Raw genomic sequence first — 19,703 nt, 5'->3', positions numbered from 1 at the left:
AGGGAACTAATAGGTGTGCTGATATTTTGTCTAGCTAGGGAAATCAAGAACAGGAGAGGGGCTAATACTTTTATCAGTTTATGATATTTGTCCCAGATTTTGGCTTAACTGTTATACTGGGACAGTACTGGAATCCGTATTTTGTGTGTATAATGAAACTTGTTGCTTGATTTATAGAAAACTTTATCTAGCAAGCTAATACATATCCTTTGTTTTCAGAAAATATATGTATTAATTGAAAGGTTCAACTTTTCATCTGCAGGATTTTAGGGTACTGCAGAAATGTATAACTTGTCTGCAGATGTATCAAGCTAGGCTTATTCTCTGTATTTTGTAAATCAACTGTTTGTTGGGTTTATTAAATAGCGGTCTCTGTTCTTTGTTAAATGTGATGGTCTCATATTTAAAAAATTGGGGAAAAATAGTTGTCAAAGAATTAGATATCTCGAGAATACATCAATACCAAACAAAGCTTTAGTCTCAAAATTTTGGAGTTGGCTATGGATTTTAGACCGATTAGTTAGGGTTAGTTTGTTTTTCCCTCTCAATTTTACTATATTTGAAGTCATATTCTCACTTGCTCCCTATCAGAAACAGAATGAAGAAATTCTGTATGCATGATTAATTAGCAAAAGCAAGATTACAATCTCTTATATACAACACAGAGCAAGCCTAACTAACTAAAAGCTACTATCAGACTGAAAACTAACTCTCACGCATGAGTATACAGCAATAACTGAACACTCCCACATGCAATCACTTACAAAATAAAACAATCACTAAGCTACAGGTCGTATCTACAGTACAAACACTAGCTAATGTCGTTTATGCAGCTTTTATTCAATGATTGTTGATTCTGAACCAGCTCCACCTTATGCTCTTGCTTCTTCCTTGTGTTCAACACTCTGATACTCCCCCCCAAGGGCAGCTGGTGTGTGTATGTTTAACATTCCCATCTTGCTAACAAGATTAGAAAACTGATTGTAGCCCAATGCCTTGGTAAGCATGTTTGCTAATTGACAGTGAGTCCTCACATGATTTAGCTTGATAACCCTCTCCAAAACCTTGTCCCTAACTACATGACAATCTATCTTAATGTGCTTTGTTCCCTCGTGGAAATCAGGATTGGAACTAACATGCAATGATGCTTGACTGTCACAAAACAGCAATGCCTCTTTATCATGTTTAACTCCAATGTCTTTGAGGAAGTATAAAATCCATACAATTTCACATGTAGCAACTGCCATGGCTCTATACTTAGCTTCTGCTGAAGATCTTGAAACCGTGGACTATTTCTTAGGCTTCCAAGACACCAAGGATACATTATACAGAATACACTAATGTATATATATATTTAGTCATATAAAAAAACATATTGTTGTTGATCGTTGTTACCTTAGAACAAGTTTGCTGAAACCGTAATATCTTTCCCCAAACGTTTTCAAGAGTGACAGACAGAGAAGCTAAGACTCAGAATATATGAGTTATAGAAAGACTTTAGAGTTTAGCGTTTAGAATGAGAATGAATACGCAGAGAGAGCTCTGCAAACACGCACTATAAATCTCCCTGCAACTTGCCGATAGAGTCTAGATATAGGTAAAAAAACAAAAAACCACCACTCAGTTCCCTACTGACACCCAGCTACTCTTCATCATTATCCTCTTGAATTTGAATTAAATCTCCCTATAACTTCCCACTTCAGTCCTATACAGATACAAACTTTTCATCTGTTTCTCCAAAACAAAAAACCTCCCATCTCATGTACCCGACTTTCCAGCCAGTTACTCTTTATCTTTATCTTCCCAAATTTACTTCCCTACTTACAAGCAGTTACTCTTCATCTTTATCCTCACAAATTTGAAAATTTCAGAAAGAAGTTGTTATTTATCTAACTAAAATAATTAAGTTTTAAAATCCTAAATTTTAGGTTATAAAATCTCTCTCCCTCTTTTTTTTTTTCTTATAAAAAATAATTTTTCTTACAAACTGTTTAATTCTATAAAAAATAGTAGTAAAAGATTAGAAAGTCTTATCCCCACTCCCCACTTTATTAACACCTTAACTCATAGTTTATGAAAAATTCTAAATCCATGTAAAATGGTACAACTTGTGTCACAATTGTTCACGTGACAAACTATGAGTGGTGGAGAAAAAGTGGGAGGTCTATGTGAATGTGACAAGCAGCCAATCACAATCTAACATATAGGATAGTTATAACAAAAGTTGTGGCAATTTATGTGATATTAGAACTACTCATACTTTATTAATCCTATTGTAGCTTAAGTTAGTCTCATTAGTGTCACGTGTTAATCATGTGGATTTATGTGTGGTATGAGTCTGTTAAGCAAGGCTAGTGAGAGAAAACAATTATCGAATATCTGATAAGACATGGTTTTTCTCCAAACTAATTTGGAGTGAAACCCTTCAAACTCCTCCTATTCCCTTTTATTTTATTAAAATTTTGAAAATCTAACCGTTTAATTACTTATTTTTTATGTTCTTAATACATGCAAAATTCTGTTCAAATCGGATATTATTTACTATTTGATTAATGAACTTATTTTTTATGCATAATTTTGTATCACAAAAACTTAAAATTTAAACATTTAATTGATAACATAACTATTGATCTTTGATTTTTTTGAAATTTTGCAAGCATAAAAGATAAAATAAAAACATACAATCCAACAGTTAGATTTTTATAATTTACATTCAACAAAAAGATATAGAAGAAGTTTGAAGAGTTTCTCTCTGAAGTCCAAACTAGTTTGAAGAAGAGAAACATTTACCTATATATTATCTTAATCAATTAATTGAATTGGATATTTTCTCTAATCTCTCTCCATATTGATCTATGGGCCCACTACCAAAATTTGGAGTTGGCTGTAAGAAAATATGTTCTACAATAGGAGATGTAAAAATCTGTTATTCTATGCAAGAAAATTTGTTCATTTTTCTCATCCATTCCGGTGGAATAATTAAACATGGAGAAAATGAGGTTTATTACGAAGGGCCACCTCCTTCTATGCTTCCATTAAGCCGAAGTATTACATTTGAAGATCTATGTGATGGAGTAGCTTCCATGCTTCATATAAACAGAGAAGATTCAAATCTTACCATTTGGTATAGATTTTCTTTTCAATGTCATCCACATCCTTCCCCTTTGTTGCATGATAAAACACCTTTTGAAATCCTTTTTCACAAGCTGCCAGATTATTCTCTTTTCAAAGTTTTTGGTTGCTTGTGTTTTGCATCCACTATCTCTCATACTAGAACCAAATTTTCTCCAAGGGCAAGGAAGTGTGTTTTTCTTGGCTTTCCTTTTAATGTTAAAGGATATAAGGTCTTTGATCTTGACTCTCATATTGTTTTTGCTTCTAGGGATGTCATTTTTCATAAAAATGTTTTCCTATTTGTTTTAGGTTCTTATGGTTCTGTTTAGCATCCTACTTCCTTACCTTTGCCTTGTGTTCCTGCTATTCATCCTATTTTTTATCCTATAAATCAGTCTAAATCCACTTCTGCTATGCCTCATGATTCCATCACCCATATTCATCATTCTCTTGATGATGATATGCTTGATGAGGTTCCTATAGAACCCCTTGATCCTATTGTTGATCATATCCCTCTTAGAAGGTCTTTTAGAGTTGTCAAACAACCTTCCCACTTACAGGCTTATCACTACAACCAGGTATCTTCTGTTCTTGCTGCCTCTCCTTCCCAATTGGGTACTTCTAATCCACTTTCTTCCCATCTTTCTTATCAACACCTCTGTCCTTCTTACAAATCTTTTTGTTGTTCCATTTCTTCCCTTGTTGAGCCTACCTATTACTACCAAGTTGCTTTTGATCCCAAGTGGCAACAGGCCATGGCTACTGAAATAGCTGCCCTTGAGGCAAATTACACATGGACCTTGACTCCTCTGCCTACTGGTAAGAAGCCTATAGGGTGTAAGTGGGTGTACAAAATTAAGTATAAGGCTGATGGTTTAGTTGAGAGGTACAAGGCTAGGTTAGTTGCTAAAGGCTTTACACAAAAAGAGGGTGTGGACTACTTTGAGACTTTTTCCCCTGTGGCCAAAATGGTTTCTGTCAAAGTGCTTCTTGCTATGGCTACAATTCAGGGCTAGTTTCTTAGTCAGTTAGATGTGAATAATGCATTTTTTTATGGTGATTTGGATGAAGAAGTTTATATGGCTCTTCCACAAAGGTTTCATAGCTAGGGGGAGGTGGTTTGTAGGCTGAATAAGTCCCTATATGGCCTTAAACAGGCTTCTAAGCAATGGTTTGCCAAGTTTTATGGAACTTTGATTCAGCTTGGCTTCATTCATTCCAAAGCTGATTACTCTCTGTTTACTAGAAGACAAGGTGATGTTTTTATGGTTCTTTTGACATATGTGGATAATGGCTTAATAGCTTGTAATGATAAGGCTGGTATGCTAGGATGTAAGTTAGCTAAGACACCTATGGAACAAAGTCTCAAATTAAGTAAATTGGAAGGGGAAGAGCTTAAAGATCCTAGCAGCTATAGAAGATTGATAGGCAGGTTATTGTATTTGACAATTATGAGGCCAAACATCACTTTTGTTGTCCATAAGCTTAGCCAATACATGTCTAGACCAAGAAAGCCACATCTAGATGCAGCCTATAGAATCTTACAATATTTGAAGAATGAACCAGGAAAGGGTCTTATGTTCTCTTCTAAGACAGATTTACATTTGAAGGGGTTTGCAGATGCTGATTAGGCTTCATGTTCTGTCACAAAAAAACAAGTTATCTCCCTAACACATTTATCTTTTACAGGATGAAATATCGGAAAAACAGATAATTGAAACGAAACATGAAGACAGGCATGAGCACAGGGCATTACCCAATCTAAGCAAGAAAGCAAAAGTTAAATCAAAATCAGAAAGCAAGCAAGCAACTTTTCTTATTTTCTTACTAGCGGCCCCAGCTCTCTCTTAGAAGTGGAAAATGCTTACGTGATACTACCATTAAGTGTGTCTGAAAAGAAGTCAAACACCATTATTCTACACTAGTTGTTGCTCATTCGAATGTCTAATCAACTCTCGAGAAAAAGAGAAATCCTAGTTGGAAAGAGGATTTTCGGTCTCAGCTACACTGAGTTGCATCATGAAAACAACATAATTGGAGAAAAGAAAAGACGCAAGTGAAAAAAAACAATGTGGAGATAGAGATCGATCATGGATTTCGAGGATATTTCACAATCTAGATATAAATAGAAATATGAAGATTCTCTTGCCTACGAAATTCAATATTCATATGCAACATCATTAGAGAGACATGAAATGTTGGTGTTTTGATGTTGAACACTACCAAGACTAAAAAAGACGTTTCCACAAAATGTAGAACAATGGACATAAGAGTCACATTTCCACGTAGATATTGATAATGTCCCTTTTACCTTTACATCTCTCCACTATTTTCAATCTTAATGTCACTCTTCATCTAGAGGTCTGGTATCAAACCAAAAAAATAAAAAAAATAAAAAAAAAAGATTGGTATCTTTCCTTATGTATTCTATTATTGACATTTTAGTTTTTATGTGTTATGATCTTCATAGGTTGTGATTTATTTATTTGTTTCAATTTGATGGTGTGTATGGGGTTAAAATAGTAAATTGGCAAAAGAAAGTTAGTTATTGCTTTTTTTACTATCAAAAATACCTCTACCTAAAACTTAAAAATGGGGTTAAAATAGTAAATTGACAAAAATAATGCCTTCCTACTTCTACTCAATAGCTTAAAAAAAAATAAATTAAAAAAAAAAAAAACCATTCCTACTTCTATGTTGATATAAATTCCTACTTCTACTCAATAGCTTTAAAAACTCGCAACGTATTTACCTTCCCCACATTTTCTGAATAGAATTTCTCATTAATAAGAAACGTGTAAAGAAAAGTGATAATTGATTATCCTAACCAATTTTTATCAAGCCTTAAATGTGTAGGTGTAAGGAATTTTTAAGTTTTTACTTATCTAAAATTTTAAATTTTAGTTAAGGAGTAACTGAGTAAGAGAGATTTCTAAAAAATTTTAAAATTTTTATTTTATTAAAAAAATAAAAGAAAAGATAAGGATTAGAAGTTGAGTATTTTAAATTTTAAATACTTAATGGATGTCTTTCCCATGCGCAAAATAATAATTAAAAAAAAAAAAACTAACTTTCATATTTATCTTAATCTATCAAAAAAATTAGTGCTTGATATTTATTCATAGAATATTTAAAGTCCATCTATTACTTTTTTTTTTTTTCAAATTGTTGCAAATCCGTATAATATTCTATTATGTACCATCAGATTTTTATAAAGTACTACAAAATACTTATCAGATTTTCATCACACCCTAGGTTTTTTTTTTTTTTTTTTTTTTGTATTCGAAAATATAGTAATCCCAAATTATAATGAATATAATTTATGAAAATTTATCCAAAAATTAGAAGAGTCTCTGACTACTTGAATGAAATGTTGGTGTATACATCTAGAGATACTCCTGAAGCGTAGATAACCCAAAAATTAGAGAGACATGAAAGTGTGTGTAGTCTTTTTTTTTTTTTTTAGTTAGATCACGTTTTCTTTACTTTTTTTTTTTTTTTTTGAGGAAATTCTCTTTACGTTTTTATACAAATTATTTTCTTTTATTTCAATAGGTGAAGTGTTCAATTTTAGAAAAAAAGTCTACTTTTTTCTACGTATTATTTTAAATATTAAATTTATAATATGGTATAATCTCCTAGGAATTTTTGAGAAATATGCAGTTCCATCTCATGTATCTATATTATTAAACAAAACCCAATCAATAGTTTGAAGTTACTCCTACAATACGAAAAATTATAAATATGATAATCTCTTTTAGGAGAATGAAAAATTTGAATAATATATTTGAAATTTAAACAGTTTAGTTGTACAGGAAAAAAAATTAAGAAAATATAATACACAATAACATAATTTAGCAAAATATAAACTGCCTAAAAAATGAATAATATCAATCAAAAAAATCCAAATAATAAAACGGTGATAAATTTTTTGGGATAGATAAATGAAAAATAATTTTAGAAATAATTTAATTTTTTGAGAGAAAAAAATGACTTTCCACATAATTTAAAGAACAAATTATATATTATAAACTATAAAATAATTATCAATTCCCACGCATTGCGTGAGTTTGCAACTAGTTACGAAATAATAAATATTCAATTATTAGTTATAATTTACGAAATGGGTAATTCTTGTTGTACGCGTATAATGTATACATTGTATGCAACAATCACTACCGAAGAAACTAGCATATATCTTTGTTGCAAGTGGTGGAGTATAGCTTGATTAGTTCATGTATTAACTCCTTGAACCCACATCAATTTTTTGGCCTCGTGTGCTTGCATCACCCAGCTTTTGGGCAAAAGCTAATCGGTGTTGGCCAACAGATACCGATACTATGGGCTGTTTTGAGGGATGTGGATGGAGGAATGCGGGATAGGCAGTACTACGGATCCCCTAGATTTCATGCTATGGAGCTTCCCCCACTTACCACTGTGTCATATGATCACAACATCAGCTAAGGATTGGCATTCATCACTCATGTCATAGATCAATATATTTCTTAGCCTTTGTTGGCATTCATGACCTATAATATATTCGTATGTTCCTTTCTACCTCATTCATTCCTGTTGTAGTTAGAGAAAGTGTGAAACCATTCATTCTTTATACAGTTGTGGTTTTATTGTCACTAGTATCGCTTGTTTTAGACGCAGTCTGACCTTCATATATTGTGTATACAACATGATTCATCAAGCCACTAACATTAAGCCTCCCTTTTTAAGAATGAAGGGTGGTTGGTATAAAAAGTTAAAAACATGTGGGATTTGCATGTAGATGAGTGACCTTGAAGAATAAGATAGTGGTATCTTAGGTGGGAGGCTATTACATAGTGCAATTCATTCTATTATCTCTCATTATTTGGTAAAGCTTATATCCAGTACTCCAATGCATTAGACGTAACACGATGCGTACACATGTTCAAATTATGTTGGGTCCAATGCTATGGCCAAACCCCCTATTATTAGGGATGCTGGGTGTACAAGTCAGTACCCAAGATTAGCAATTCAACAATTTAGACGTCGACAACCTATCCCTTCCCTAAGGGATGTAAGCAAGCTGATCTTTGAGAATTTATCAATGGCAAACATAGAGAAAAGAATGGAGATTATCAAGAATTAGTGGGAAGTAAAGACCTTTAAGATTGAGTTTGTGGACGGTATTCCACACCTTAGTTTAGTTTAAGGAGTAGCAATTAGCTCTCATTGGTGATTCTTTACCATATGCCCCCATTTTGTATGCCTTAAGGCCAAGAGTTAGATAAGGTACTTCTCGAGGTATGGAAAGGGACACCATAAAAAAGATACTGAAGCTCTTCACAAGCAAGTAGATGAGGTCATTACTAAGCATATGCGGCAAGAGTTGAGGTTGAGGGCTTATGGGCTAACCCGAGGACACGACTCAATCGGGCTGGGCAACTTAAGAAAGAGCTAGATGGTTGAAGATTGAACTTGGACAAATGCAGCGAGAAGCTTTAGACGTAGAAGAGGTGTGCATGAGCAGACAACTCTACATCCATGACCATGAGTTAGGATTACCTTGATGGACTTTGTGAGCAGATTGATTCTCTTAGCTCTCTTGTTGTTAGGCGAGGTAGAAAGGGTTGCCAAACTCACTAGGGAGATTACATTCAGGCTGAGTGAGGGGTAAAAATGCAGGATTTATTAGAGGCCATGGAAGAAATTAGAGATCTACAAGCCAAGCTTGACTTGGCTGGAGAAAGGTTCCGAGAAGCTTTCAAAAGCTACCAATGCTTCACTATTCCATATTACTCGCGTTGCTCATGCCCGATGATTCAATTCTTGCCTCTGCAATAGGCAAGCTGTCATAGGGTGGTTGCTAGCTTGGGAGACATCCATAATTTTATTTTGGTTGCCTTTTTCCATGTCAACTCCCAATCCAGCTATGTAAAAAGAGATTGAAATTTTGGAAAGAAGAAATCTGAAATTTTTATGTTCAAGAATTATACATATCAAAAAAATCACACTACTCCACTCCAAATGACCATCCTTTTAAAAAAAATCTAGAATCACTCACTTTAAGTTCCAGATAACCATCCTTCTACAAAAGGTCTAGGACCACACATTTGCCCGCACACTTTAACACAACTTAGACAACTAGACAGGCAATGAGTAGTTTACTTTTCACTAAATTCCAATGATAGATCCGTATGTAAATGATGTAATTCAATCACACATTGACAACTCTGCAAATTGTGTGAATTGCGTGAGCAATTGTGTCCATAGAAGAACCGATCCTTTTATTTCTTCATGTAGTTATGGGCAAAATAGGGTGACAAACTTCACACTTAGCTTCTTAAGCCAACAACACCATCACACATTTCTGAACCAATTAACGACCAACCATGCAACCAAACTCCAACCCACATATTTCCACAAGCATTCCATGTGCGACATCAGGTCGCCCGTGGCCATACTTGGACAAAGCTTCCACGACAATCAACTGCACATGCTACCCACAGCACACATATAAGCCTGAAACGCGTCAGGTTATATTCGAGAAACAACTTGAAAGGGCAAGACCATGACATATGGGTAGCTCCACAAATTCATTTACAGTGAGCTGACACCCAATAGAAAATGCTACCAACAGCATCCACACCTGTTTGCCACCACAAACATCAACTCAAGCTCATGACATACCCTCCTCATGAGCACGAATGTTTGACTAACAAGCATGTTGCACACAAGTGGAAATTCTGATTTTTACGCTACATCTAATGACAAAAATCAAAATTGTTGACAAGTTTGATGAACCAACTAAATCATTCTCTATGTAAGAACAAACAAAAAAAATTCTCAGATTCTTGGATTCCAACTGGGGCTGCCAAATGTAAACCCTACATATATCATAGCAGGCCTTAACATTAATAGCAGCCCAGCCATGAGATAGAAATGATCAAATTATCAACCAATCAATATATATATTTCACAACCAATCCAGTAACCCAGGTTTTTAAGATTTTGGTAATGCGCCACCAAAGAATACATCTAGCCATTAATTCCGCAAGAATCAAAAACAAAATTTCCATTTAAATTTTGGCCAGAGAATGGGTAGAAGTGTTGTTTTAAAACGACATGACATTATTAGTACTCAACAAGCAGTTAAGGAAAAAAATTTAGAAAAAAGGAATGTGAGAAGTTCGGTAAGCAGATTAGTTGACAGAGATCAAAGAGATCTCACAACCACCGGCCAGTTAACTTCTCTGAGCCATTTGATTTAGCTACAGCCAGTTTGGCAAATTCAAGATCAAGGGTATTGATCGAAGTTTCTCACCCTTCCCTTGGTACATGTAGCCTCACCCAATAAATCAATATTGCACATTGAAAAAATAAATAAATAAAAGATCGAACGGAGTTAGAGTTACATAAGTTAGAACAAAAGGTGATTAAAAAGCATATTTGAAATTTGCACAGAGCTAAAACAAAGTTCAGCAGACGGAATACAACATATAGAAGTAGGGATGGCAAAATGTACCCGACCCGCGGGTACCCGGTCCGACCCGACCCTAATGGGTCGGGTTTTACTCGGCCCGTTTAACATTAGGGTCGGGTCTAGGTTTTAATTAAAAAACCCTAAGCGGGTTCGGGTCGAGTCCGGGTATTAGGCATACCCGGCCCGAACCCGACCCGTATATAATATTAAAAAAAAAAAAAAAAAAAAACCCTAGCTATAAATACTCACTTTCTAACCCTAATCCCTAATCCCTCAGACACATTCACTCTCTCACCCTCTCTGTCTTGCCAAGCCGCCTCTCATTCTCTCCCTCACCCTCACTCTCACTCTCACTTGAACAAGACCGCTGCTGCTTCCTTCACCAGCGCTGCTACTCCTTGCATACCTCACCTCTCCGGCGTCGCTCCGTTCTCCACCTCATCGGTTTTTCTTCCCTGCCTCCCTCACCTTGCCGTAGCCTGCAGACGCCGCTGCTCCTCCCTTACCTCGTCAGGCCCTCCTCCACCTCACAAGGCCGCAACGCTCTCATCTCCCTCACCTCGTCGTGAACTCAAGCTCTTGCAATGGAAATCGTTCTGTTTGTTCATAGAATCAAATTTATATTTTTTAGTGTAAGTGCTATTTTTGTTGAATAGGATCTACTTGTTTGATTTGATTTGATTTTGTAGGGTCTTCTTGTTCGAACCTAGGGTTTATATGTTAAATCTTTTTTTTACTTTTGATGTGGGAAAATATTGTAATGAAAAATAATGGTTTTTATTCCGATCTGTTGTATTTTCTATTGTAATCAAATTTGTATTTTCTAGTTTAAGTGCTATTTTTATAATTCTTGTTCTGATCTGTTGATTGTTGAGAAAATAATGATTTTGATTGGTTTCCATCTGTTCAGATCTGGAATTTTTTTGTGTTCTTTTCCCGTTACTGTTTGGTTGCGGAGAAAATCAGCATCAAGCAAACAAATTTTTTTTTTATTGGGCCACAGAATGAGCCTTGAAGTACCATAGCCCAACGGGGCCCGTGGAGCCCGCAGGGCCCGACGGGCCGGGTTCGGGGTTTTAAAAAAAAAAACCCGTTTATTAAACGGGCCGGGTTCGGACCAAGAGTTCAGGCCCGTGGGTCAGGTTCGGGTATTAAAAAATCCGGCCCGAACCCGACCCGTTGCCATTCCTATATAGAAGGGAACTGGGCTCCAAAACCAAAAAAGCAATTGCCATATAGCAGTTAAATCCATAGATGATATGGTATATATAGTAAAGCATCAAACATACATCGCTTAACAAGTAAATAGTGTTCAAATATCTAGTTTACATATCTGCCCATTAAGATATTACATGTCAGGGACATATCAGTACTTTGCAACTTCATTGTCTCTTACATAACACAAAATATATAGCCCTACTGACCTACAGATCAAAGACATTTCTGATTGCAATGCATTTTTTGATACGAATGCCAACCCTGTGAACAGAAAAAACACACCACATCAGAATTGGCCCAAGAAAACCAAGCTAATGACGCAAGTAACTCTATTGCAGTGAGTTGCAAATATTGCCTAACTATAGTTGGGCACTTATTTTCTAATAAGAAGAGAAATTTTAACACACAAGCCAGTCATACAAAATAAGGTAAGACTACCACTCAGAAGCTTAAATTGGTACTTCAGTAATGGTATCACACCTCTCATGTCAAGCAAAGCAAGTAAAAATAGCCACTTCCCATTATGAAGAGAAAACTGTGAAGATAGCAAAAAACGAATGGTTTAATTTTCAAAGAAAAGAAAATGTAACTAATCCATGGTCACAACAGTCTTAATCTGGAAGTTATAAGAGCTTGCAAACAATGGATCAAATTTTCAGAATATTCATATTTACAATAGTCTTAAACTGGGAGTTATAAGAGCCTGCAAACAATCTTTAATTAGACTAGAGACATAATTATTCAAGATAGCCAAAACTTTAGCTCCACACCCCCTCCACTTCCACCAAAGTCTCACAAAAGCTAGGTTCAGCCATTTTAAACACAACTTTCGCTAGATGAAAGCATATTGCTGGTAGCAGTATTAAATAGGGGTGGCAATTCATGTTCGTGTGTCAGGTTCGTGTCGTGTCAAGTCATGAGTATCTGACCATATGGGTCAACAATAACCCAACATGTTTATTAAACGGGTCAAGATTCCTCAACCCTAACACAACTTATTTATTAAACAAGTCAGTCGTGTCGACTTGTTTATTAGAATTTATCAAAATGAAAAAAAAAAAATACATATATATATATGAAAAAACAAGCAAATTGATATTTTTTAATATAAAATCCAAAACTAACAAGTAACTACATCACAAATAATCATTCAAAACTAAAGAATATCTCAATATAACTAATAATCGATTATGTCAAAGAAAATAAACCACAACAACTAATAAGTTTATATACCTAAGGTTTGAAGGGTATTTGGTAAAATGTCATTGAATTAAATGAGTTAAACAAGTCAAACAAATTCCATGGGTTGAACACTAACCCAACCCGTTTATTAAACGGGCCAGTTGTATCAACCCGAATATGACACAAACTCATTAAGCCTCAACCCATAACCTACTAATTTTGTGTCGTGTCGTGTCAGGTTCGCGGGTCGTGTCCTATTTTGTCACCCCTAGTATTCAGTCATCAATTCAAATTCTAAAGGACTAATACAACCAGATCATCTTGTGCAGGTAAATAATCTAGAATAGAGAAAGTATAAAGTTAAAGCAGTCAATGGCAATGAATTATGGATATGCATGAGAGAATCTGTAAACAAACGAACATAGAACCAGTTTAATTTCTACTGAATGCTACATCATATCAAGTTTCTCAAAGCCTACAGTGATGTCAACCTGGCAGATGCCTATCAATGTAAAAGAATTTAAACCCAAAGGAAAAAGACCCATAATTCATTCTCTTTTATTTCTCTATGTTATGCTAAATTTATTATGATGTCTTTAGTATTTTAAAAGGTCAAATGATTAGCAGAGTTCAAGGGATACCCCATTGGTTACCGCACCTCCTTCCTTCACTAGGCCAAAACTCCAACTTCTCTACTTAATCAACACTGAAATCAGAGCACAGTAACCATAGTTACCATATTACTTAATCAACACTGAAATCAGGGAGCTTTCTTTCAAGACTAAAATTGGCAGGAGGAAACAGCTAAAACAGGGAAAGAGAGACAAGAAGATACAAGATGTAAGGGGTTATCTGTGAGAAATTAGAATACTAGCCTGTACGTATCTCTATCATTAACAAAGAGTTGGGACTAACACACTATCCGCATAGACGTTGAGTTCATAAACCACAAGAAAGCTGAATGATTACTAACTAACACATACTATCAGTTGTAAGTGTCAAACAAACTAAACTAAAGTCTTGTAACTAATTAGTTAGTTAGTTAGATGATTGTTTATGAATTGGCCAATAGGATTTAGACACTGGTCAATCATCTGCCAACTAGGAGACACAAACACAAACACAGACAAGGACATGGGTACGATCTATGAAGCACGGGTGCGTTTCCGAATTTGGGTGTGGGTGTGGGTGACTTGGAAATTTTTGAAAAAGTAGAGTGCGGGTGCGACAGGGTGCGGCAATTAAAAAATTATTAAAATTATTTTTATTTTTATTTTCTATATATTTTTACTATTAAAATATTCTTAAAAAACACATTATATGTCCTTGGTTCACAAAACAAAGAAAGAAGAAGGCAAGAAACACAAAACAAAAAAGAAAACACAAAAGAAGCAACAAATATTCAAAATAAAATTGAGGAATGACAGATTTAGGATGTGTAGGACTCATTCAAAGCCGATTTCAGCTGTTCCGGCATGATTCAAGGCCGATTTCGGCCTGTTTCAGCCGTTTCAGTCAGTTTCGGCCCCTGGCCTATACGATCCGATTCGGCCAATACAACCCGGTTCTGGCTGAATCGGCCCAGTTCGGCGGGAATCAGCCCGAATCGGAGCCGAGTCGGCACAAATCAGTAAAAATATTTTTAAAAAAAAAAATCAGACACGGCCGCCGCGTTGCTCGCACTTCGCCGCGGGTGTGGTGCCCATTTTGCTGCATCGTAACTGCATCTTACGATACAGGAACACAAGCAATTTTTGAAAAATTATAACATGATTCGGAAGATAGATAGGACAGGTACCCCAAATGAAGTGTCCATGCTTCCTAGGCTGCCAATACCAAAAAACTAGTATATAAGTACGAGAATGTAAGCAAATTAGAGCTTTTCTTGAGGTGCCTAACAACTATCTAATTTGTCCTAAGAAAATTAGATCCCAAGCTGTTGGAAAACGTTGTTTTGGGTTTAAAATGAGCATTTGTGAAAAAGCCATGAGGAGTTCTGGGTTTTAAAAACGCACTTTTAAGCCATAGTAACTAACACACACTATCAGCATCAAATAAACTAAATTATGCAATTCAACAGGTAGCGTTCCTAATAGAGAACTATCTAATTCCAAATCACAAAAAACACAGTAAAAATTTTCACAAATAATCACAAAGAAAGAACCCTAATAATTGAATTACAGGCTGAAGCAATTAAATTAGGAATCATGAAATCACGAAAACCAAAGCAAATCAAATGAGAATTACCAAGGGATTTAGTTGTAGTAGAGCTCGAGGCCCATGCCGTCGTGGATTTCATAGTCCTTAAGGGTGATATGGTTCTTGTAGATATTGTACCACTTCTGGATCCGGATCTTGTCGGCCCGGGTACCCGTCTGCGCCGCCACGAGTTTCTTCAGGTCTCCGATGGTGTCGTCCTCGTTGCACTTCACTCTCACCTTCTTTCCTAGCCGATCGTTCAAAACCACCTCAATCATCTTCGCTACCTCAACCTCAACCTCAACCTCACGATTTCCAAACCCTAATTATTCTCTCTCACACGCTTTCACCAATTTCCTCAGAAACCCTCTTTTTAAGTTTTCAGCTTTTTGGGTTTACCCAAAATTTCTCTATATATATATCTTGATTTTTTCTTATCCGCCACGGAACTTCGCTATCCGAATTTCCATTTATGCCCATGAATAGTACGATACCCCTGTGCCTTACGAGGGTACTTTAGTCATTGGCTGTTCTAAGTCGGTTGAAATATAAAAGGTTCGTGTTGGGCATGCGATACGTATGGAGCCTTATTATTATTTTTTTTTTTTTTGGGGACAGGCAATAACTTTTTTTTTTTTTTAATATTTGATTGATATGCGCGGAAATATAATTTTATTACTGATGATTTTATATTTATATATACAAAATTATAACATGAAAATCTTGTGAATCCAAAAGTCTTCATAAATTTTGTTTTTCATTTTTTTAATATGTGGTTGAATTTTTATTTTAAAACATAAATGAAATCTTCTTAAAATTTTAGAAATATGGTTTACTTTTTGCGATTCTAATTGTTATAAAATGATAAAACTTAACATTTTTAGTAAAATATTATTTTGGTCCTTAAATTTTACCAAGAGTTTTAATCCTGAAACTTTGAAAAGTTCATTTTTCATTCTTAAACTATTAAAAAGTTCATCTTTCGTCCTTAAATTATTTAAAATATTTTACTTTCCATCCTTTAACTTTACCATTTTTTTCGTCTCTAAATTATTGAAGAAAAAAAATTAACACTTATTTATTTCTCTACACTATTAAAAAAATTATTTACAAAAAAAATGTAATTTTTAAAGTTTAGGAACAAAAAGCAAACTTTTGGTATTAGAAACCAAAATAATATTTTACCCTCAAATTTTCAATGTCCCCCAAATTGAATTTTTTAGACATTTCTCTTATGAAAGAAAACTATGTCACTTATAGTATTATAATATTATTATGGGGGGAGAGGTCCAAGAGTATCACCCCTATTGGGTCGAGCCCAAGGAGTATACAAGCCCAATTGATAGTTACCTTGATCCAAGTAATCTGAGATGACTTAGAAGAAGAGCTTCGTGGCCAAAGAGTAGGATGGCCCGAGGAAGACCCTCAAATGAAGATCACCTAAAGAGGATGAGATGAAGCTCACACCAAGCTAGAATATAGGAGCCAAGGGAAGTAACAGTTACAAACGTGGGTAAGGGGGAAGGAAAGCTTCCCATGTAAGCGTTCATCATCTCCGCATTGAATGCACTACAACCATCGTTATTAAACCCGGATCGAACGTTGACTAGATCTATGAGCTGGGTCACTGGGTCACTGGTTCAACCAATAGATCATCAGTTGAACTATAGGGTCAAATAAAAAAAATTAAAAATTATATATATATAATTAAGTTTAAGAAATCATAACATGAATATGTAAATTAAAAAAAAAAAAATAAAGTTTAGGAACAAAAAGCAAACTTTTGGTATTAGAAACCAAAATAATATTTTACCCTCAAATTTTCAATGTCCCCCAAATTGAATTTTTTAGACATTTCTCTTATGAAAGAAAACTATGTCACTTATAGTATTATAATATTATTATGGGGGGAGAGGTCCAAGAGTATCACCCCTATTGGGTTGAGCCCAAGGAGTATACAAGCCCAATTGATAGTTACCTTGATCCAGGTAATCTGAGATGACTTAGAAGAAGAGCTTCGTTGCCAAAGAGGAGAATGGCCCTAGGAAGACCCTCAAATGAAGATCACCTAAAGAGGATGAGATGAAGTCCACACCAAGCTAGAATATAGGAGCCAAGGGAAGTAACAGTTACAAACGTGGGTAAGGGGGAAGGAAAGCTTCCCATGGAAGCGTTCATCATCTCCACATTGAATGCACTACAACCATCATTATTAAACCTGGATCGGACGTTGACCAAATCTATGAGCTGGGTCACTGGGTCACTGGTTCAACCAATAGATCATCAGTTGAACTATAGAGTCAAATAAAAAAAATTTAAAAATTATATATATATATATAATTAAGTTTAAGAAATCATAACATGAATATGTAAATTAAAAAAACAAACAGGCATATTCCTAAATTAAACTCGCTATTAAAATTCAAAATCAATGTTTTATAAGCAATAGCATTAGAATTTCTATCAAATTCACAAGGAAAATAAATGAATATCATAAGATTGCAACAAAGTCTACTAAATAAAATTTTGTTATGTCTTAAAATTATGTATATTATATAAATGAAAAGGAAAAATCTCAAACTCTTATTTAAATTACCATATTATCACACATTTAAATAATAAAAGTGTCAATAAAGTGAACCTATTAATGTAATTTTACACAATTCACAAAGGTTGCTTAAAACCTTAGTTGAGTTAATAAAACCCAGTCGGGTCACACAAGTTGCTTAAAACCCATCAGGTTACACCAGTTTTGACTAGGTCATGTATTGTTCCAACCCAATTGATCATCTGGCCCCATCTTTACGCCGAGTTACTGGTCCAGGTTTAATAACACTGACTGCAACAACCATGCAGTCGCATTAATGGTTGAATGACACTTAAACAGTGTCAATACAGCCTGAATCTTACTCAGCACATCCTCCAAAGGAGGGATGTTACAAGTATCTAGGAGAATATCAACTACCCTCCATGTGGAGGGTCAAGATGAGAGTCGGATCACTATAAAAAGGGAGGAGATGCCCATTGAACAGGGATCAGAACCCAGAACAAAGAGAGATAACAACACTCAAATTTGTAATACACCAAGTGTAATAGGGCTCCTCAACCACTTTGAGGAACAATTAATTCAATATTTTATCCTTGTTTAGCCTTATTAAACTTAATCTTTCTATCTTGATGCATTTCTTTGCTTTGATTCATCAACTAAGAAGCCTAAGTGTTGGTTTGCACACTTATCTCTATAAATTAATTGTATGGGTCATTGATCTAAGCCCAACAATCTATAAGACCTGAGATTTATACCCCCCATAAAATTATTATAAAATAATTAAAGCAATTAGTTTAAAAAGAATTATTTATTAATATTCAGTTTAAGGGTCATAAATAATTCTTTTTATATTTAAATATCATTTAGATAATATTTATTATAAATTTTATTTGAATTTCTATTAATACATAATATTTTGGATGTTCTAATGAGGGAGTAAAAAGTATAAATTCATATGTCTATTTAAATAAAAATATCATTTATTCCCTCATACCTGGGCCTTTCTCTAGTAAGGGCCCCAGGTTATGCCTACGTAACCAAAACCCTAGGGCCGACTCTATCATGTTGCTACTGCTACTGTCAACATGATAGAGATTAATAATGACCAAAACATAGTTACAAATAGGGACATAAACGATAAACTCATTTTGCATGTTAGCTCAAACTACGAAACATTATTGCTAAGACAGCGACATAAAATTGATTTTATATGTTAAATTACAAATTATTGTTGCTAAAACAATAAATCCTGACACTGATCCAATGTGAAATATACTAAGGGCCCTAAAACACAAAAAAGTCTTAAGTACTTTCTGAGTATAAATAAATAGTGTTTTCTCCTCTCACATTCATGATAAACCCTACCATAAATTTAATGAATAGTACTCATCATAAATGTAAGAAAAAAGAACATCATTTTTCATACTCTAAAAGTACCTAAGTATTACTTGTAAAATACAGAACCTTCTCGATAATTTAAGTGTAATACTTAACTCCTTACGATATTATTTTATTTATAAACAGTTGTTCATATTTTGATAAAAACACAAAACCGTATTTAGTATTGTTTATAAAATACAACTCTAAATATAAACACGTCCTCACATTTGCACCTCTTACCATTTATCTTTACTGATGTTTAATAATTTGCACATAAAACAATACCATAAGAAAGTTGTGTTACTTCAAAGGCTCCGAATTATACACCATCAATCACAAATAGACAATGTGTACTTTTCCCACATTTTAATTATTTGCTGCAATATACGCACATCAACTATAATATATTAAGTAGTCTTAAGAACATCATTCACATCTACTTATGGCTTATTGACTGCCACATAATAACAATTGTGTCAAAAATAAAATAAATCAATGTTGCTCCAATCACAACAAGTCCTGTCAACAGTGCTCAATGTTGTGTCTAGCCTTACTCTATTATTAGCTCCATACACAACGATCATCTTACAGATTGTGCTACAGTAG

The 19,703-nt window shown here is 34.6% G+C and overlaps 1 protein-coding gene and 1 non-coding gene across 4 annotated transcripts; both read right to left on the bottom strand.

The window, feature by feature from the left end:
* Positions 1–10,264: 10,264 nt before the first annotated feature.
* On the bottom strand, positions 10,265–10,367 carry LOC111995139 (small nucleolar RNA snoR109). The gene has a single exon (XR_002881127.1). It is a non-coding gene; the product is annotated as a small nucleolar RNA snoR109 (small nucleolar RNA).
* Positions 10,368–11,806: 1,439 nt separating this feature from the next.
* Positions 11,807–15,577, bottom strand: LOC111994795 (ubiquitin-like protein 5). 3 transcript variants are annotated; one of them, XR_002881122.2, is made up of 3 exons: positions 15,218–15,577; positions 13,612–13,676; positions 11,807–12,049 (listed from the first exon to the last, which is right to left on the bottom strand). XR_002881122.2 is itself a non-coding variant. In XM_024026678.2 (2 exons), exon 1 carries the CDS (start codon positions 15,445–15,447, stop codon positions 15,226–15,228), a length of 222 nt encoding a protein of 73 aa, XP_023882446.1. In that variant the 5' UTR covers positions 15,448–15,575; the 3' UTR covers positions 11,807–12,049; positions 15,218–15,225. The 3 variants fall into 3 exon arrangements, 1 of the variants encoding a protein (XP_023882446.1); XR_010623731.1 differs by having other exon boundaries at positions 13,629–13,676; XM_024026678.2 differs by lacking the exon at positions 13,612–13,676 and having other exon boundaries at positions 15,218–15,575.
* Positions 15,578–19,703: the final 4,126 nt, after the last annotated feature.

The sequence above is a fragment of the Quercus suber genome, unplaced genomic scaffold (assembly GCF_002906115.3).
Source record: "Quercus suber isolate HL8 unplaced genomic scaffold, Cork oak 2.0 scaffold_360, whole genome shotgun sequence".
Taxonomy (NCBI): domain Eukaryota; kingdom Viridiplantae; phylum Streptophyta; class Magnoliopsida; order Fagales; family Fagaceae; genus Quercus; species Quercus suber.
The sequence above is the reverse complement of the archived record's forward strand: the minus strand, read 5'-3'. Positions and strand labels throughout refer to the sequence as shown.

Coding starts and splice junctions, on each gene's coding strand:
- LOC111994795 (XM_024026678.2), bottom strand. CDS start 15,447: ATGATTGAGGTGGTTTTGAACGATCGGCTAGGAAAGAAGGTGAGAGTG.